General features: G+C 55.9%; 3 protein-coding genes, 2 long non-coding RNA genes and 1 other non-coding gene across 16 annotated transcripts in view; 4 read left to right on the top strand and 2 right to left on the bottom strand.

The window, feature by feature from the left end:
* The window catches only part of LOC116541107, a 746-nt gene extending 611 nt beyond the window's left edge, over positions 1–135 (top strand). Inside the window, exon 3 of the long non-coding RNA XR_004264717.1 lies at positions 16–135. This is a non-coding gene — a long non-coding RNA (uncharacterized LOC116541107). The remainder of the gene's footprint in view (positions 1–15) is intronic.
* The window catches only part of MUC1 (mucin 1, cell surface associated), a 4715-nt gene extending 3322 nt beyond the window's left edge, over positions 1–1393 (bottom strand). Inside the window, exons 1-3 of one of the 2 annotated variants that reach the window (XM_032265008.1) lie at positions 1245–1393; positions 789–793; positions 143–626 (exon numbers count right to left, since the gene is read on the bottom strand). In XM_032265008.1, the coding sequence (XP_032120899.1) occupies positions 143–626; positions 789–793; positions 1245–1302 (547 nt within the window). In that variant the 5' untranslated portion in view covers positions 1303–1393. The remainder of the gene's footprint in view (positions 1–142; positions 627–788; positions 794–1244) is intronic. The other variant, XM_032265009.1, reaches the window with a different exon arrangement.
* Positions 1394–2900: 1507 nt separating this feature from the next.
* Positions 2901–13253, top strand: LOC116541106. Its single transcript, XR_004264716.1, has 4 exons — positions 2901–3482; positions 5011–5081; positions 12400–12516; positions 12798–13253. It is a non-coding gene; the product is annotated as an uncharacterized LOC116541106 (long non-coding RNA).
* On the bottom strand, positions 3702–16172 carry THBS3 (thrombospondin 3). Of its 10 annotated transcripts, XM_032264996.1 has the most exons (24): positions 15372–15489; positions 14547–14726; positions 14128–14334; positions 12823–13079; positions 12618–12720; positions 11239–11265; positions 10949–11031; positions 10812–10863; positions 10538–10686; positions 10002–10142; positions 9698–9775; positions 9166–9318; positions 8845–8955; positions 8650–8757; positions 8206–8365; positions 7758–7876; positions 7569–7621; positions 6517–6710; positions 6149–6327; positions 5991–6039; positions 5574–5770; positions 5153–5325; positions 4099–4238; positions 3702–4013 (listed from the first exon to the last, which is right to left on the bottom strand). In XM_032264996.1, exons 3-24 carry the CDS (start codon positions 14297–14299, stop codon positions 3955–3957), a joined length of 2757 nt encoding a protein of 918 aa, XP_032120887.1. In that variant the 5' UTR covers positions 14300–14334; positions 14547–14726; positions 15372–15489; the 3' UTR covers positions 3702–3954. The 10 variants fall into 10 exon arrangements, 8 of the variants coding, with proteins under 8 accessions (XP_032120887.1, XP_032120885.1, XP_032120886.1 ...); XR_004264715.1 differs by lacking the exon at positions 14547–14726 and having other exon boundaries at positions 5574–5682; positions 15372–16172; XM_032264994.1 differs by lacking the exon at positions 14547–14726 and having other exon boundaries at positions 15372–16172.
* TRNAE-UUC lies at positions 13620–13691 on the top strand. Its single transcript has one exon. It is a non-coding gene; the product is annotated as a tRNA-Glu (tRNA).
* A 10-nt stretch (positions 16173–16182) lies between the features above and the next one.
* On the top strand, positions 16183–18585 carry MTX1 (metaxin 1). The gene is made up of 3 exons (XM_032265006.1): positions 16183–16912; positions 17921–17990; positions 18123–18585. Exons 1-3 carry the CDS (start codon positions 16382–16384, stop codon positions 18233–18235), a joined length of 714 nt encoding a protein of 237 aa, XP_032120897.1. The 5' UTR covers positions 16183–16381; the 3' UTR covers positions 18236–18585.
* Positions 18586–19623: the final 1038 nt, after the last annotated feature.

The following is a 19623-nucleotide window of genomic DNA, read 5'->3' as shown; positions in this document are numbered from 1 at the left end:
GTGGTGGAGCCGGAGGCTGGCCCGGTGTCCGTGGCCGAGGTGCCATGGTGGGCTGGACTGATGGTGGAGCCGTGGGCTGGAGCGGTGGTGGAGCCAGAGGCTGGCCCGGTATCCGTGGCTGAGGTGCCATGGTGGGCTGGACTGATGGTGGAGCCGTGGGCTGGAGCAGTGGTGGAGCCGGAGGCTGGCCTGGTATCCGTGGCCGAGGTGCCATGGTGGGCTGGAGTGGTGGTGGAGCCTGGGGCGGGGCCGGTGTCCGTGGCCGAGGTGCCGTGGTGGGCTGGAGCGGTAGTGGAGCCGTGGGCTGGAGCGGTGGTGGAGCCAGAGGCTGGCCCGGTGTCCATGGCCGAGGTGCCGTGGTGGGCTGGAGCAGTGGTGGAGCCCGGAGCTGGGGTCAAGGAGACATCCTGTCCCCCAGTGGCAGCCAAACCTGAGGTTAGTGTGGTGGCTAGGGCCGGGATCAGGTTCTGTCCCTGAATAGTAGAGGAGCCTGAACCAGGGCTATGGCTGGAGATGCCACTGCTGGTCACACTCACAACATTCCTGGTAGAGCTGGGTGCTGAATTTCTGTGGGTAGTCCCCGTCTTTTCTCCACCTTCGGTAAAGCTTGCATGACCAGAACCTGTAAGAACTGCTGTAAGGACCGGGCGTGGTGGTCCACGCCTGTAATCCAAGCACTTTGGAGGCCAAGGCGGGCAGATCACCTGAGGTCAGGAGTTCAAGACCAGCCTGACCAACGTGGTGAAACCCTGTCTTTAAAAAAAAAACAAAACTGCTGTAGGGTCTGTGGCAGCTATAAGATGTTGAAGTCACAGGGTTGGGTTGGAGGACAAAAGAAGAACATACAAGCTCTAGCCACCGGGAAATAATACCAAAGGACTGGGGAGTGGGCAGCCTCAGGCAGCCCCTGGGTTGGCCGGCTCCGTACCTGCGACCTCCTCCTTCTCTGCCCACAGGCCTCAGCTGCTGGCCTGTGCATTTCTCCCTCCTAAGCCTTCCCTCTCCCTACTCCTTTCCTCTGAGACTTCTCTTCAGGACATTTGCTTGCCCCTGCAGCCACTCTCAGGGTGGGGGGCACCTCTTCACAGCCTGTCCTTAGCCTCTCCCTCATCCTGGCACAGACAGGGCAGCCTCTGTCTGCAATTCTTGCCTTTTATGATGCCATCTGCCAGGGAGCAAAACCCACAGAAAGAGCACAAAGACCACCTATGCAGGGCAGCCCACTCCCCCCTTGTGCCTCTCACCTGTAAGCACTATGAGCAGCAGCAGTAGGAAGAAAGGGGACTGGATGCCCGGTGTCATGGTGGTGGTGAACTGGGTGGGGAGGGGGCAGAACAGACTCAGGCAGGCGCTGCTTGAGAGGTGGAGCGGGCACAGGCGCCTGCTGCTTTATACCGGTCCCCCCCCTGCCCGCCCTAGGCACAGCCAGAGCAGGTGACAGGTGACAAAACCCCGCCCCCTCCCCCTTCCCTACCTCCTACCTCTTCCTCCTCCCCAACCATTCCTGGCTAGGGAATGGGCTTTAATCACTCAACCCCCTGACAACCCCGTTTCTTCTCCAACTGGCCTCCCCCTTTCACCAACCACTCCCTGGCTCCAGGGGGAAGGGCAGAGGGCCAGTCTGGAACCTGGGGCTCCTGGGCTCTAGTTTTAGCCCCAGGGCAACAACTAAGGTGGGAATGGGGAACACAGCCGGCTAGGTCGAGGTCCTGGACAGCAAGGCCAGAAAGCTCCCCCTAGGTCTCCCACTCCACTTTCCGGCCCTCCCTGGACCCACTGAAGCAGAGCGGGGCCGAGAAGAAATAAGAGGGCCGGATAATGAGTGCAATAGGTGCTAGTTTTGGGCTCCCTGCCCCCACGACTTCCCGGAATAGCCCCACCCTTCTAACCGCTCCCTGTCCCGTTCCACACGCAGTTTCTATCCTGAAACCCATAGTCCCCGCCCCAGCCGGACTTTCCAGCAGCCTGGGTTCCCTCCTTGGGTTTCTCCCGAGAAGAGAATGGGGAAAGAAATTTCCGCTTAAAGGAGGAAACCTGGGCTCTGATGAACCCTAGGGTCGTCCCTTGCCACCCTCCACTGCTAGCCAGGAGCTCCCGCCCTCTAGTGGTCACCAGGAGCCTTGCGGGGCCGGACGGCGCCGGCTGAGGGGCCGCTCGGACCGGATGGAGAGGAGTTAGGGCAGCGCTACCTGAGGCAGAGAGACCCCGCGAGAGGGAGGCAGAGCCCGGGAGAGAAGGGTCACTGCCGTGGCCAGGAAGGGAGGAACGCTCAGCATGGTGGACGGCTGGGAGCTTTAGGAGGGGCACTTCGGGAGGGCGTGGTGGTGGCGTCTGGAGGATGTGGAGCCGAGCGGGTGGGGTCCTGAGGTACGTGGAAGGGGCACCAAGATATGTGGGAGAGGACATTGGAACGTGGTCGGGGGAGTTGGACCCGTTCTGTGTGGGCCGTTATGTACTTAAGAGGCAGAGAGTAGGTGGGGTGACAATGGGATTTAGGGACACAGAACTATCCTTTGAGGAGCAGAGTGGTGTTGGGGACAGGTAGGCACGCAGTGGGGGGCAAAAGCACACGGGAGGTGTGTGCGGCCAGCGGTGCGCCAGAGGAGGAAGCTATCCTGGGCCGCGGCGGCACGTGGAACTTGGGTCCAGCCGTCGCTTGCTGCGGTCTAGGGCGACGGAAGCAGTTCCGACTGTATTTGGGAAACAGTTCTCAGCCCCAACGACACAGATTGGAAGGAACACTTTAAAAACACTTCAGCGAGGCACGGGATTGGAGAGCATTGGGTCACCGGGCGAGAAACCACCTCTCCCGCCCGCGCGCCTCTCGGGCCCCCGAGGCGAGGCTTTGTGCGCGGCAAGACCCGGGGGCGGGCGCGGGGCGGGGTGGGGGCGTCTGACGTCAGCGCGCCCGGACGCGCGGGCCGGGGAGGCGGGGAGCCCCCCACTCCCAGGCCGGAGAAAACCCAAGTAGCTAGGTGGGCGGCAACAAACCGCAACTCCCGACATTGCCAGGCAACAGCCATTCAGTTCGGTTGCTGGGACACGCGTCACCATGGCGACGGCTCCGCGCCGCGCAGTCTGAGTATTTAAAGAGCAAGCGCGCGCAACGCCCGGGCGTCGGAAAGCGGCCTTCCGGGACTCCGCGAACTCCACTCTCCCTACCCCCTCCCCTTTACCATTCCCTTCGCCTTCCGGGCGCCAAGTCTCTCTGGGCTCCAAGGTGAACCCAGCTCCCCAGCGCGCCCCGTGTTCCCGGGTCGGGCCGGCTTCAGGCGATGGGGAGCGGGATCCCGGGCCCCGGGCGGGCGGGAGGGACGGGACGCGGTGCAGTGTTGTTCTTTCCCCTGCCAATATTGCACTCGTCCCGGCCTCCGGCCCCCCCGGCCCCCCGGCCTCCACCTGCCCCCAGCGGAGCAGCCCCCGCCCTCCTGGCTCCCCATCCCGGCGGATCTCTGATAGACTGGAGTGTTGCGGCTGCCACCGTGAGTAAATGGGGCTGGGAGGACTTAGGGCATCCTCCGACAGACACCCTATCCTTCGCTTAACTCCATCCAGCACCTTCCCCACCCGCACCCCTAAATCAGCCAAACTTCCTCTAGATCCCTAACTTCCACCCTCCCAGCCTTTCTCCCCTACTCCCTGATTCCTTCCACTTCACCTCCCTATCCCGGAAAATCCCTAAAATAAGCAGTTGCACTGGCTTAGAAAATAACCAGAACTTTATGGCAATGTGCTGTCATCTTTCCAGGGGTTGGTGCCTGAGTAATACCCCTTGAAAACTTCTCACCCCCTGAACAGTGGGGCGACCACCCCTCTGGGGCTGAACTCCTTTTGGGTGCCAGAGAAGGGTCTGTGGTTGGCTGAGGGGCTGTAGCTTAGACCTCAAGGTCTCCAGGATGGACCCCAAGGCCGAAGGGTCTAAAATTCTGAATTCTCAATCCAGTGGCCTCCTCCTCATACCCTTCCCTGGAGCAGCTGTCTCCGGAATGGCTCAAAGTCCTCAGGCACTGTGTCTGAAGAAGGGAAAATAAGTTAGGTCAGGTTGTGGCTCTCCCACAAGGCATGAAAGATCAGCTTGATCTCAATCAGCCACCTCACCATTGCATCGATACTGGAGATTGGACCAAATGATGTTTTCTTGAGAGAAGCAGAATACACCAAGACGCCCCCCTCGCATGGATGTGTCAATGATCACCCCAGAATCTGCCACAAGCTGGGGTCCTTCATAGAGCTTCACCCTGTCCAAGATTCCAGGAATGTCCATGGGTGCTAGGGTGCCAGTGGGCACTGTGCCACCAGGCCTGGGGCCTTGCTTTTCCCCAGCCCCCCCTTGGGCTCACCAGGCCTGAGAGAGAAGGGAGGGAGGGAAAGGGAGGCAGGAAAGGAGAGGGAAGGGTGGTGCTTTTCTCAGGCCTGGGGCCCCTAGCTCTTTGTCCAGCTCCTTTTGCATCTCAAAGCACCAGCCGCATTCCAAGCGAGGATTGGGTTGCCATGACGATAAGCACAATGGGCTGGGGGGTGAAGTCACCCGCTTCCCAGGCTCTAGTCCACCCCCTTTTATCCCCTGTCCTGGCACCCCACAGCCCCAGGCACCTTAAAGGGGAACCAACCCAGGTTCCTGGACTCTGGGCTCTTGGCCATAGAAAGTGCAGCCTATAAGCAGACCCACTTCCCCTCCCCTTCCCGTTCATCCCCACCAACTAGGGCTACTTGTGGGATGGAAATGCGAAGTTGTGGACAAAGTGCTGAACCGAGGCCTGTGAAGTCAGGGCCTTGGTTTTCTCTTCTGTAAATGATGATCCCTTCCAGGTCAGATCATTCTTATCCAGGTTGATAAGGCAGGTTCCAGGCCATTCCAATTAAGTGGCCAGATGTGATGTGCCTCTCCACAGATTGGCCTGGGTTTGGAGGCTTCTGGAGAACTGTAAAGGGCATCTAACCCAATGCCCTTATTTTACAAAGGGGAAAATGGGTCATGAGGAGGAGTGACTTCACCAACATCACTCATAGGTGCTTGTGTCTGCAGTGAGAAGGGAGATGGAGAGAAGCGGCTGCAGTCCCCACCCATGGAGAGGCCACTGGTGAGTCCCAGCTAAAGCGGAAGGACAGGCCCGACCTGAGTCCCACAAGTGGGCTCAGCCCCTCTCCTTACCGAATGTAGCCAACTTGAGGCCGGTGCAGAAGCTGCCAGCGATAGGAGGTCTTGTCCCGCCAGCCCACGTTTCGTGGGTCTGTCCACAGCAGTCGTACCTGATCAGGGGTGTGGCCAGTATGCCACAGGGCATTCCGGAGGTGCTCACCTGGGCCAGACACTGATGTCACTGCCTGGGGGACATTGGCAAAGACAGTGGGTCAACTGCAGAACTGGAGTGAAGGGAGACAACAGGTCGGTAAGTGCAGGTGGGAAAGGGAGTCTAGGTGGTCACGAAAATGCTTTGGGTCCCAGAGAGCCAGCCTCCATGCCAGATGTCTGGGTAAGAGGGCTCCCAGTCAGGCAGGGGAGGAGGCCCTGGGGCTGCACGGGAGAACTTTGAGAAAGGACCCAGGGTTGGGGAATCTAGGCTGCTGGGGACCTTGAGCTGCAGCCCTGGCTGGGCAACCGCCCGGAAGGGTGTAGCCTGCCAGTAGGTCTGCTCCGTCTGCTTCCACATGACCACGTAGAAGCGGCCGCTGTCTTGATAACTGAAGAGAAAGCCCGCATAGTCATCATCAGTCACTGTGTTCACATGGAAGGTGCCTTCAAAGTCCACACCATTGAAGGCCGTGTATCCTGGGGTGGGGGTGGGATAAAGGTCAGGAGTAGCAAAGCTCCTGGTGGCCCATCATGGGGTGAGGTTGGGAAGGGATGCCTGCTATGTGCGTGGCCAGCTTGTACCACTGCCTTCTCTCTCACCACTTTGCCCATTCTCCCTGTCTGTTTCCTCCCCTACCCTCTGCCCCTATAAGATTCCTCCATTTGGAAGTTATTGAACTGGGTATCCCTTACATACCAACTGCCAAGCCAGGGTCACTGTTCATGGTCTGAACGATTTCCATGCCCTGGGGTTGTACAGTAAAGAAAAAAGCTGTGATGCAGGTGTGCTGTCCTTCCCAGGCTCCCTCGGTAGCCCTGTCTGATAGCACCTGCCCATCCCAGTGCCCCGAGTACCTGGTTCAGCACAACCCAGTTTGGGTCAATCTGAGCATCACCCTCAGGATCCAGGACGACGGTCTGATAGGCCCGAAAATCCGTAAGCGTTACCTCTGCACTTTCGGGACACACATCCAGGGGGTCCACCACAGCATCATTGTCAAAGTCATCCTCACACACATCACCGACGCCATTGCCTGCACAGAGTGAGGCTGGGTACTCACGAAGGCCCTGCCCACTGCCACTAGGCAGCAATACCACCTGTTGGGCCTTGCATTTCTGACTTCTTTCCCCACCCTGCCCTTCCTCACTTCCCAACAGGGCTTGCTGCCTCCCTCTGGGCAAAGGCAACACCAGTCTAATGCACTCTGGGTCCCCATGCTTACCATCTGAGTCCTTCTGATTGGGATTGGGTACCAGGCGACAGTTATCAGGACCAGGAGGCACATAATCTGGGATGCCATCATTGTCATCATCACCATCACACTCATCTCCAAATCCATCGTTGTCTGAGTCCAGCTGAGAGCTATTCGGCAGCTGTGGGCAGTTGTCCTTGGTGTCCTGATGCCCATCCCCATCGCTGCTCAGAAGAACAAGAACCAAATAAAGGCTTTAAAGGTACTCCTTGTCCTTCCCCTTGCTTCTGCATAGGAGCCTCTGGAGTCTACTCTCCAACCAATCAGACCCCTGGCAATCAGCCAGATGAGGTGAAGGTCCGGCAGTGGGAATTGAGGGTAGACTATAAGAATGACTTACTGCTTAATAGCAATCAAAAATTAAGGCTAAATCATAGAGGGAATTAAGAATATACTATGGCCCAAGTGCAGTGGCTCACGCCTGTAATTCTAGCACTTTGGGAGGCCAAGGTGGGCAGATCACCTGAGGTCAGGAGTTCAAGACCAGCCTAGGCAACACCATGAAATCCCGTCTTTACTAAAAATACAAAAAACAGCCAGGCTTGGTAGCACATGCTTGTAATCCCAGACACTCAGGAGACTGAGGCAGAAAAATCACTTGAACCCAGGAGGCAGAGGTTGCGGCGAGCCAGTATTGCACCACTGTACTCCAGCCTGGGTGACAGAGAGACTCTGTCTCCAAGAAAAAAAGCCGGATGTGATGGCTTACGCCTGTAATCCCAGCACTTTGGGAGGCTGAGGCAGGCAGATCACAAGATCAGGAGATCAAGACCATCCTGGCTAACAGTGAAACCCCATCTCTACTAAAAATACAAAAAATTAGCTGGGCATGGTGGTATGCGCCTATAGTCCTAGCTACTTGGGGAAGCTGAGGCAGGAGAATTGCTTGAACCTGGGAGGCGGAGGTTGCAGTGAGCCAAGATCATGCCATTGCACTCAGCCTGGGCAACAGAATAAGACTCTATCTCCAAAAAAAAAAAAAAAAGAAAGAAAGACCTTGCATCTCTTGGCTAAGACCTTACCTGTCTTCGTTGGTATCACAGACATCCCCCACCAGGTCGCTGTCTGCATCTGTCTGAGAGAGAGGGACCTGTTCTCACCATCTTCTCTTGATAACTCAAGAGGGTGATCTGACCATTTCCCATCCAAAGGGCTGGGGCCTCATCCACCAGTATCCTCATCCCTCCCCTGCCCTTACCATCCCCCTGTACCTGGGTAGGATTGCTCATTTCAGGGCAGCTGTCACAAGCATCTCCCACCCCGTCCTCATCCCTGTCAGTCTGTAGTGGGTTGGGGACCTTAGGGCAATTGTCCAATCCATTGGGGATGCCTAGAAGACATGGGAAGCACAAGGTTATTACTAGAACATGCCATACTCTCTCTTCTAGGTTGGTGAAAGTCCTGAACTTTTTCTCAGGACCCACCCGGAGGACAACTGGTCAGGAAATCTGCCTGTTTCTTGTCTCACCTCTAGTCCACACTCTGCCTAACGCTACATCCTACCTCACATTCCCACTGACATCTGCTGCAGGTAATCTCTCCAACTTCCACAAGCCTGCCTCCCCAGTTCACAGAGACTTCCTAGCTTCCCTGCTTCATCCCCACGCGATTCAAATTCCTACAGGTCCCCCAGCCTCCCCTTCAGCCCCAGGCCTGCACCATCCCCATCCACATCGTTGTCACAGGCATCTCCTTCCCCATTGCCATCTGTGTCCTTCTGGTCATTGTTGGGAACGTTGGGGCAGTTGTCACAGGCATCGCCAAATGAATCTGTATCTGAGTTCTGCTGGTCCTTGTTGGGGAACAGCCGGCAGTTGTCCTGGGCAGAGGGGTGGGAGGGGAAGAGTCAGCACCCCTAAACCACTTGTCATCTTGCACCTACCTTGTCACTGTAGCCTTTTCTAAGATCACAACCTTATGCTGGTCAAACCGCTTGGCATGGTCCCACCCACCCAACCTCCTTGTCCTGGGCACAAGGTTTTTGCCTCCCTAATTTGGGGTATTGGGCCCTTCCTAGAGAGCTGCCGGATGAGGTAAGAAAGGCACTGAGAGGACAGGAGCAGAGTAGAGGAGCTTCCAGGGGCCGGGCAGTCTGAGAGTCACCTCAACATTCTTGATCCCATCCCCATCAGCGTCGTCATCACACTGGTCCCCCACGCCATCATTATCAGCATCTTCCTGCCCAGAGTTGGGTGTCAAAAGGCAGTTGTCCTAAAGTTCAGAGGAAAAGGATGATGAGTTCTGCCTGACCCAGCCTGGGCTCCCCGCCGCGCTCCCTCGCCCACCTGCCCCCTGCACCTGTTTGCAGTGTTTGTTGTTGTCCATGCAGGGCAGTGCTTGGTCTGGGTAGCCATCGATGTCTGTGTCAGTCCCGCATACGTTCCCGTTCCCAGCCCAGCCCACGTTGCACTGGGCAACATAAAGGGTAGGAGCTAGCAGTTTGGGCCGGCTCCCCTCCTCCCTCTATTTTCCCTGCTTCAGGTTCTGTCTCCCCACCAACCAGTTCCCCAGGCCCAGGCCCAGCTCTCTCCCATGAAGGCCCCCAATCCAGGCCCTAAACAGAGCCCTACCCCTTCCCCCAGACTCCCCTTTTCCTTCCACGCCTGAAGCCTAGCTCACCTGGCAGGACACTGCACCATTGCGTTCAAAGAGACAGTGAGCATGGATGTGGCAGGGGCTGTGGGTTGGGCTGTGGCAGGTCCGGGCTGGAAGGCAGCCCTGGCTCTGGTTGCCCAGAAAACCCAAGCGGCAGGGACCACACTTGAAAGAGCCCTAAGAGTGGAGCGGCAGCGTCAGGAAGGAGCCCACCAGGCACCCAGAACCAGCACTGCCCCACCTTCCGGGTGTGGGCTGGGCGTTCAGCTATGTCAGGTGTAGCAGCATCTCCGTTAGGTTCTCATGACAACCTTTCAGGGTGGATAACAGCCCCAGTTTTCCAATGAGAAAGCTGAGTCTCAGAAAAGTTAAATAATATGCCAAAGAGCTAGCAAGAGGCAAACCAGTATTCCAAACCAAGTCTGTATGAACACCTAATCTGTGTAGTGCCCTGCGGAGGAGGAAGGGCAGCAGGAAATCTGAAGGTAAAAAGGGGTGGGGGGTGGGATTTTACCATTCCCATCAGTCTAGAATACTCTCAGGGTATTCAGCTCACCACAGTGTTGGTACAGATGGAGTTTGGGTCACAGCCACCATTGTTGCCATCATTGCATTCATCGATGTCATTGCAGACCTGAAGGGGCAGACTTTGGGTGGAACCAGACCTATGGTGGGTCTCCTCAGATACAGCAGAGGGCACTGGTATGGCCTTATCTGTGAACATCAACATTAAGCCCAGACCCAAAGCCGATGCAAAGCCATCCCTGCCCCATACATCACAAGGGTCCCATGTCCAACCCAGAAGCCCCTGGCCTCTACAAGGCCAAGATCCCTTGTCCACACACATTACCCAGTCTGACCTGTTTGCTGGCCCGGGCATAGTCAATGCCTACACCAGACACCTGTATGCCCTTGTACCCTCGAGGACAGGCCTCACAGTGGAAGCCGGGCATGGTGTTGATGCAGCTGGAGCCTGGGAAACACGGGTCAGCGTGAGCACACTGGGGACCAGACGAGAAGGCAGAGGTCAGGCTGCCTTCTGGGAAACTCAGGACCCTGCCTGTGATCCAAGAACCATTGCTCCAAACCTCTCCACACAATCGCCTTGTGCTTCTGGTCCCCACCCCGCCTCCCTTGGGGTTCCCTGGCTCCCTCCCCAAGCCCCTGGTGGCCATCTCAAGCCTCCCCTGCCGCTTCCCAGCTCCTTCCCTGTGTGGCCTTCAGTCTTTGCCCCGGGCTTTCTCTCTCTCCCATCTTGCATTTCTCTTCTTGTCTCTGACTGCTCCTAAACTCTAGATTCCTCTCCTCCAGACCAGCATTTATCCCACCCTCTTGGGCCCCTCCTGACGTCCTCACCCCAGTTTTCTGTACCCTTCTGGGCTCTGCCCTCCCCCACCTCATTGATGTCACTGCAGTGGGTGCCGTTGCCCTGCAGGCCGGGGGGGCAGGGCCCGCAGCGGTAGCCTGGGTACTCGTATACTTCCATGCAGTCCACGCCTCGGAAGCAGGGATTGGGGCTGCAGTGGGAACGCTGCTCATGGAAGCCTGAGGGGTGGACACAGTCAGAGCTAGCCGGTGGTCACCACTTAAGCCACCAGAACGGGAAGCTGAAGCCATTGGGTAGGGAACATGGCCCTGTCATCTGGAGCCTCCCCTACACTCCCACTCACCGCACACCTGACACTCCATGATGGTGTTTCGGATCAGGGACATTTCCTTCACCTGGGGAAGGATGGGGAGGAGTCAGCACTTGGCATCTGCCACCCCACCCCAGAATCAGTGCCACCCTTCACTGGCCCACCCGAACCTGGTCTCGGATATCATCCCGCAGCTCCACCAGGATCTGGTTGAAGAGGGTGAGTTGGGTGACCAGCGCCTTGGTCTGCTCCCCTGTCAGGACCCAGGGTGTGAGGGGCTCAGTAGTGGGGTACCAGTCCAGGGCCCTTTGTAGGCAATAAGCCAGCACCTGCCATGGCTGCCCACTCCTGCCTTTAAACCTTCTACATTCTTGACTGAAGACGACTCAGTTTGAGGCAGCTGCCAGAGCCTGGGTCCTCCTCCCCCCTTGCCCCTTCCGCTTCAGCGTGGCCTACTCACCTAGAATGGAGTGCAGTGCATTGCTCACTGGAGAGGAGAAGAAAACAGAGTCAGAGGGGTGAGGTGATATGAAGAGAGGCCTGGCTGGCGAGGAGGACGGAAGGCAGGGACAGGGCTGGAGCCTCAGAATAAAGATGGGGTGCTGAATGGTGGGAGGGCAGAGCTGGCAGACAAGGAGTGCCAGCTCCTTCCACAGGGCAAAGGACCCTCTAAGGGAGTTGCTTCATAGGAAGTCAAAACCCAAATCCTCCTGGTTTCTAGAAATCGGAGTGGCAGAAGGGATGGACCCAAAGCAGGGCCAGGGCCCCAGTACCTTCCATTCTCCCCAACGTTTTTTTTTTTTTTTTTTGAGATGGAGTCTTGCTCTGTTGCCCAGGCTGGAGTGCAGTGGTACGATCTCAGCTCCCTGCAACCTTTACCTCCAGAGTTCAAGCCATTCTCCAGCCTCAGCCTCCCAAGTAGCTGGTACTACAGGCACCCACCACCATGCCCGATTAATTTTTTGTATTTTTTAGTGGAAATGAGGTTTCATCACATTGGCCAGGGTGGTCTTGAACTCTTGACCTTGAGTGATCTGCCCACCTCAGCCTCCCAAAGTGTTTGGATTACAGGCGTGAGCCACCACACCTGGTCATCCCATTCCCTTCAAGTGCTCTCTCTCTCTGAAATCTCTGGGAAAGGTGGGTATTTGATTTAGGTGAGAGCTTCTGAACAATCCTGCCAGAGAGACCAGGCAATGGGTAATGCTCAGAGAAATTGCTGGTGACAGCTGCCAGTGAGAACTAAAAAAGACCAGGCCAGGTATGGTGGCCAACGCCTGTAATCCCAGCACCTTGGGAGGCCAAGGTGGTTGGATTGCTTGAGGTTAGGTGTTCGAGACCAGCCTGGCCTATGTGGTAAAACCCTGTCTCTATTAAAATTATAAAAATTAGCTGGGCGTGGTGGTAGGCACCTGTAATCCCAGCTACTCGGGGGGCTGAGGCAGGAGAATCACTTGAGCCCTGGAGGCGGAGGTTGCAGTGGCCCAGACTGCACCACTGCACTCCAGCTTGGGTGACAGGGCAAGACTGTCTCCAAAAAAAAAAAAAAAAGACTCAAGACCAGAATCTCTCAGTCAGCCAAGACCAAGCAATTAACTTCTTTCTCTCCCATCCCTTCCAGAGTTCCTCAGTGATATTCCTCTCTTGGATCGCTTTGTTGTTTTCTGGGATGGCTGTACTGGAGATTGTGGAGTCAGGTCGAAGATTTGGAATAACAGAGTTAGAAACCCCCAGGAAGGTGAGCCAAAGGAATGGGTGTTGAGAGGGAGGTTGAGAAGACAGGATTCACCAAAGGCCACAGGGCCTGTGGTCCAATGTCAGCAAACAAGTCTGTGTTACCTGCACTGTGGATGGACTCGTCCCCTTGGAATGGACACTCACTCAGGGCTCCTACCCGGGCCATGGACCCACCCAGAATAATTTTCATAGATTCCACAAAGCCCTGGGGGGATAGCAGCAGAATAAGGTGGGAAGGTCTACCAACCCCTTCCCCAACTGGTGCAAACTCTATTTCCACAGAACTCAGAGGCTCCTCCCAGCTCACCTGCATCCTCAAGTAAGCCTTCTGTCCAGTCCTAATCTCCAGCCCGTCGACCTCTGCTGGAGGAATGGGGGCCAGTGCTGGAAGGCCTGCATGTTGGTCACCCAGTTTGCAGTCCACATAGAGATGTAGGGCAGGGCTGGGTCTGGAGGGGCCTCGGAGTCGCAGGAGAACTGTGTGTGTGCGCCCATCGGCCAGGCCTGCTTGCTGTAGGTTCACGGCGTGGACTTTGCCATCCTCCCGCTGGTACCGCACCAGTACTGCCCAGGAGGGGAGATCAGTATGGGCACTGTCCCCTCATCCCCTGCCTCCCAGTTGAGACTTGGATCAACTCTGCTGGATACATCTCTAGGGCTCCCATCCCTAATTCTACTATGTAGCTCTCAGCACCTTGTATGTAATAGGTACACAATAAATGTTTTTCAAATTGGTTTAGAGGCTGGGCGTGATGGCTCACGCCTGTAATCCTAGCACTTTGGGAGGCCAAGGTGGGCAGATCACCTGAGGTCAGGGGTTTGAGAATAGCCTGGTCAACATTCGAAACGCTGTTTCTTTTTTTCTTTATATATATATTTTAGTTTCTTTCTTACCAAAAACCAGATGAAACGCTGTTTCTACTAAAATTACAAAAATTAGCCAGGCTTGGTGGTGGGCAGCTTGTAGTCCCAGCTACTTGGGAGGCTGAGACAGGAGAGTCGCTTGAACCTGGGAGGCGGAGGTTACAGTGAGTTGAGATTGTGCCAGTGCACTCCACCTTAGGTGACAGAGTGAGATGCCGTTTAAAAAAAAAAACAACTGGTTCCCATATAGTCTAGCAGTTAGGATTCCTGGTTTTCACCCAGGTGGCCCAGGTTCGACTCCTGGTATGGGAACCAAAATTAAAAAAATAAAAATAAAAAATTAGTTTGGAGACTAAGACTGTCTTAGTCTTCAGTGGTATTAGATGACTCTATCCTCTCCTAGGGTGACAGCTGGTTTTGTGCCCACTGAACTGTGCCAGTGATCTGAAGGACCTTTCTATATCACTGCTGAGGCAAAGACATGCCTCACCCTCCCTCCAGGCATCCCAAGTACAACCCATCCCTATAAATACCAGGCCTCAAGCTTCACCCTATTGTTTGGTACCTGGCCTCTTAAAGCCACCTTGTAAGCACCCTGTACCAGATGCCCCTGATGTCTGAGCACAGCCAGATGGGACCATGGTCCCCAGAGGAGGCCAAGGAGAATTAGGAAGCACTTGGGAAGTAGGGATGAGGGATAGTGCTCAAGGGGGTCACCATTGCAGGAAAGGAGATGCCCACCAGTCACCTTTGTTGATCTTGCCTACAACAGAGGCCTCCAGCCATCGTGTGTTGTCTTGGCGAGAGTAGAGGCCAAAGAGGACACCACCCTGCTTGGGGGGCAGGCGGAAGGTAGACAAGAGGTAGATGTCCCCAGCAGTGAGCAAGGCTGTCCGGATCTTCTCTGCCACAGCCACCATCTGCCGAGACTCGCCCACAGTCAGCAGGTCAATTACTGGTCAGGCAGGGGTTGTCAAGGTTAGAGAATGGGATCAAATGCTAAGGTATGCCCTCCCCTGAGCCCACATCACCCCCTACCCCCACCATCAGGCAGCGTTAGTCACCTCAAAACTCAACTCTTGCTCTCAGAGGACAGAGGCACTGTGCCTTCCTTTCCCCATTATTGCCTACTACCATCTTCCAGGAACCTGCAGGCTTGAGGCTCACTTAGAAACAGAAACAGCACCCCACAAATTTGAGATGAATCCACCAGGTGGCGCAAGGGAGATGCTGTGCTGATCCCCCGCAGGAGTGGCACCTGGTGCCCACAAGGCAGAAACGGGAGGCAGCTTCTCTTTCCACTGCTGGATTTGGCTCGTTCCACACCCTAGTGTCCCTCCTCCCATCCTAAGGGCACATCACAATCGCTCTAGATAAGAACAGCTGCCCACTGAGGGCTCTGACCCTCCCACCATCTGGGCTCTCTCCCATGGGAATGTAGGACCCAGCTCTTCTGCCTCCTGTGTCCTGGCCAATCTGTGGTTTTCCCTCCAGCCAGTAAAGAATCTATGCCTGTGTCATCTGCTCCAGCTACCTCTCCCACACCCATGGGACCATCCCACCACCAGACCTCTGGGAGAGCCCAGGCTTCTTGGTCCCCACCCCCGCCCTGTCCTTGGACACCCAGGAGCACAGGGGGATGAAGCCCAGGGACCTACACAGTACACCCACTTTCAGGCTGCTCTTCCAGACCCTGGGGTGTCTACAGATGCTCAGACACCACCCCAGCCAGGCAGCCTGAGCATCCAGTTCCTGAGTCCTCTGCCCTGGCTTCATGCCTTACCCTGGCCCGTTCCGACTCCCCGACTACCCTCTGGTGCCCACTCCTCTCCACCAGGTCATAATTTCACCAATTCTAGGCAGTCTAACGTTTTCCTCTGGCTTAAGTTCTGGACTCTTCCCCTCTCTCCTTGCCCACATGTTCTCTGCTACTTGGGCTGGGGGCAAATGGGAAAGAGGCAGAGTGGTCTAAGAGGATGGAGACAGGCTTACCCTGCAGGTCCTGACTGGCAGATGCGAAAGAGCAAAGGAGGAGAAGAGCCAGGGCCCCCCGAAGTTCCTGCGTCTCCATGCCGCTCAGCCGGCTCACTACCCCTGGCAGGCAGGCAGCTGGGAGGGGAAAAGGCTAGGCGGAGAGAGCAGGAGCCGGGGGGCGGAGGGATGGAGTCGGAGGGGGGGGCCAGCAGGCGGGTGATGGGGGGGGCTGAAACAAAGAGCTGCCAATCACCCTGCAGGCATCATCAGCTCTGGGAACCAGGGGCACTGGGAAAGAGTCCTGGAGGCCTCCCTGCCTCTTACCTCCCGCTAATGGTCCTCCCCTAGTTGCCTCCCTTTCCGCAGTCATCACACTGTTGGGGGTCTCAGCACACAGCGCTACCAAATGCTACTGTTTTCTGGAAGCCACGATTGTGGAAGGCAAGAACCCCTACCAGGGGCAGTGCTAGACTGGGCATTATTCCACAGCTGGCAGGAAAGGATGCCAAGGGAGTGGCCAAAACTAGCTTGCTATAGTGCCCAGGGATGCCCACATGGCATGAAGTTTACTGTTTTGGCAAAGCAAGTGCTCTTTATTAGGGTGGGGGTCCCCTGACTCGTGCCTGTTTCTCCATTTTCCCTCATTTCTAGGAAACTTTGGGAGTCTGGAAGCGTCTGACGGAACTGGAGAGTCTAAAGCAGTGGTCAGTGAGGTCGGAGTGAAGAAACCAGAAAGAGAAAAGGGGCACCAGGGACAGGCGCAGAAGACAGGGGGACGGGCCAGGAGCCAACGACCAGACTGTGGAACCGTGTAGGTACTAGCGGACGGTCCTTGACCTGGATGAAGCAGAGGGGCGCCTGAGTTTCCATTACCTAGGCAACAACAGCCTGCGAGCCTCCACTCTCCTCCCCTCCCCCACCCAGGCCCCAGTCCGGCGTCCGCTCCGGCCGCCGCCACCGCCCCTGTTTTGTTTCCATGGCGACAGGCGGCGCAGGGCCTGCTCCAAACATAACGCGCTGTGGAAAACATGCTGCTCGGGGGACCACCCCCCCGCAGTCCCCGCTCTGGGACGAGCCCCGAGGGGCCCCAGAGCAGTACAGGCCACGTGCAGTTTGGCAAGAGCCCCCAGACCTGGCCTAGGCGCACAAGACCCCGCTCTCCTGGGCCTGCCGCGCCGTCGGGGGTTCGGGGCTCCACTCAGCCGAAGCGCCGTGACTTTCCGAGGCGCGCCTGGCTGACAGCGCTGTCCCGCTACGGGGCCCGCCTCTGGGTGGGCCGGCGGCCGTCCCTCCCCGAGGCCCGCGGCCCAGTCCCCCGCCGTGCGGCTGCCAGTCGAGCCAAGAGAAGCCTCGCCTGCCCGGGGACCTCCCCAGGCCCCCTGCCCGCCACGGCCCGAGGGGCGGTGGCGGGGGGCGGGTCCGCGCAGGGGAGGGCAGGAGCACAGAAGAAAGTGTTTCCGGGACAGAGGGCGGGCAAGATGGCGGCGCCCATGGAGCTATTCTGCTGGTCAGGGGGTTGGGGCTTGCCGTCAGTGGACCTGGACAGCCTGGCCGTGCTGGTGAGGGGAGGCGCCGGCGCCCTCTGCTGTGCCGTGATGACTGGGGAGGGGGCCGAACTAGCCAAGCATCCGAACTTTGTCAGGGCTACTCAGCACGGGCGCATTGGGAGAAACTGAGGCAGTCAAAGAGCGTACGTGGCCGCTATGGGCTCAATGCCCTGTGCTGTAGTTTTCTAGGTTTCATGCAGCAATGAAAAGACGCCTGGTCGTGAGTTCAGGAGTTGGATTCTAGTCCTTGCTCATCTATTAACTGGCTATGTGACCTTGGGGCGATTCTTTTTCTTCTCTGGGCGTTGTTTCTCCATCCGGAGGTTTACTAGGCTGGACTATCTCAGGGACCTACTCTGGCTTGGAATTCCTGCCTTTCCCTCACCCCCGTTCTTTTCCTCCTCCTCACTTAACAGCATTTACTGAGCCTATTGTTTGTTGGACCAAACGACTCAGCCAGGCTCTGTAGAAAGAGCTTAGAAATCAGACAGACTTAGTTAGCTTCATTTATTCATTCATTCCTGCTTTGAAAAGCATCTATTATATTTCTTCCAAATACTAAATATTGCCGTGCAAAGATGAATAAAATTTGGTTCCTTCCCTTGAGTTTACATAAAGGCAGATAGGTAAGCAAATAAATATAATAAAATATTCAGGTATAAGTAGGAACAGACCACAGATTGTGCCAAAGAGAAGGCATGCTCAGTGCTTCCAAGAAGAGGGATACTTGTTAGGAAAAGCTTCTGAGGATAAATGTTCACCAGGTGGATGACAGGGGAGGAGACAGAGGGAAGGATTTTCCTGACTGCCCTGTAATCATGGACATGTCCATAATCTCTCTAAGCCCTGTGTTGTCCATTTGTGAAATAGCAGTGGTAGTGTCTTCCCCTTTTTTCTCTGGACTAGGATACTAAGCATAGGGCATGGCACATAGGTATTCAATAAATGTTATTTCTCTTCTTGATATCCCTTGTGGGGACCATGGCCCTGCCTTTCTGCCTTCTGCTTCATTCCCTGCAGACCTATGCCAGATTTACTGGTGCTCCACTGAAGGTGCACAAGATCAGCAACCCCTGGCGGAGCCCTTCAGGTACCCAGTATCCTTTGGGGGTGAGGAAGGGTGTGTAAAAGGGGAGGAACATGAGATAGGCAGGAATGTGTTGCAAATATGTGTGAATAGGCAGCTAAGGGCCTGGTTGGTATACTTCTCTCTCAATGTCAGGAACTCTGCCTGCCCTTCGGACCAGTCATGGAGAGGTCATCTCAGTACCACACAAGATCATCACCCACTTTCGAAAAGAGGTAGGTGGCTTGCATAGAGGGTGCTGCCAGTGAGAGAAATTCAGTCAGTTCTGTACATTACACATTTATTGAACACAAGACATATGCCATGCTAGATGCAGGTGACCCAGAGCATCAAGGAGCACACAGCCTGATGGCGGAGACACACACAATCTTGCTGTGATGTATTAAAGCAGTTGGCAAGAGATGCAGCTCAGGGAACTGTTCGGGTATCCAGAGGCACAGTGTCTTCTACCTGTCGGGGGAGAAGAGCACAAGCTGAAAGAGAGCAGAAGACAGCAGTTGGCCTCTGATGGTGGGACTGGGAAGAGATTTCTTTTCTTTTCTTTTCGAGATGGAGTCTCGCACTGCTGGTCGGGCTGCAGTGCAGTGGCGCAGTCTGAACTCACTGCAACCTCTGACTACAGGGTTCAAGTGATTCTCCTGCCTCAGCATCCAGAATAGCTGAGATTACAGGTCCCTGCCACCAAGCCCAGCTAATTCTATTTTTGGTAGATATGGGGTTTCACCATGTTGGCCAGGCTGGTCTCCAACTCCTGACCTTAGGATCTCCCTGCCTAGGCCTCCCAAAGTGCTGGGATTATAGGTGTGAGCCACCACACCCAGCTTGGAGAGAGATTTCTTTTTTTTTTTTTTTTTTTTTTTTGAGACTTTTGTTACCCAGGCTGGAGTGCAATGGCGCGATCTCAGCTCACCGCAACCTCCGCCTCCTGGGTTCAGGCAGTTCTCCTGCCTCAGCCTCCTGAGTAGCTGGGACTACAGGCACGCGCCACCATGCCCAGCTAATTTTTTTGTATTTTTAGTAGAGACGGGGTTTCACCATGTTGACCAGGATGGTCTCGATCTCTTGACCTCGTGATCCACCCGCCTCGGCCTCCCAAAGTGCTGGGATTACAGGCTTGAGCCACCGCGCCCGGCCTTGGAGAGAGATTTCTAAGAGCAACTTCCCTGTTTTCCTGGACTAGGTTGGGCTAGATATGGGGCTAAGGATGGACAAGGCTGAGAGCCAGGTTGGAGAAGTTGAAAGAGCATTACTACAGGAGTGGGCAGGCCTAGGCTATGCTCTTTACTCTGCCACTGACTGTGTGATCTTGGGCAGGCCACTTGACCTCTCAGGGCTGTGCACTCCCTTATTTGTAAAACTAGAGGGCTGAGCCGGCACGTTTTCCAAGGGTTCTTCTAGAACTGATGGTCTGGTTCCAAGAGGGAACTCAGTGTCAGAGTGGGACACTTCCTCATTTCTACTCTCCCAGAGGTTAAAGACCTGGGGAATTAATGGAGAGGCCTGGAAAGAGAGGATCCAGATAAAAGCCAAAGTTCCTGGCAGGGCCGCGGCCCCTGCCCTGATTCCTTAGGTATGAACAGAGCTTTTCCAGCTCCCAAAGTGTTCTAAATTATTTCCTAACACGGGGGCATTGAGA

Source organism: Sapajus apella, unplaced genomic scaffold (assembly GCF_009761245.1).
Source record: "Sapajus apella isolate SASKATOON/1434 unplaced genomic scaffold, GSC_monkey_1.0 scaffold148, whole genome shotgun sequence".
Lineage (NCBI taxonomy): Eukaryota > Metazoa > Chordata > Mammalia > Primates > Cebidae > Sapajus > Sapajus apella.
The sequence above is the reverse complement of the archived record's forward strand: the minus strand, read 5'-3'. Positions and strand labels throughout refer to the sequence as shown.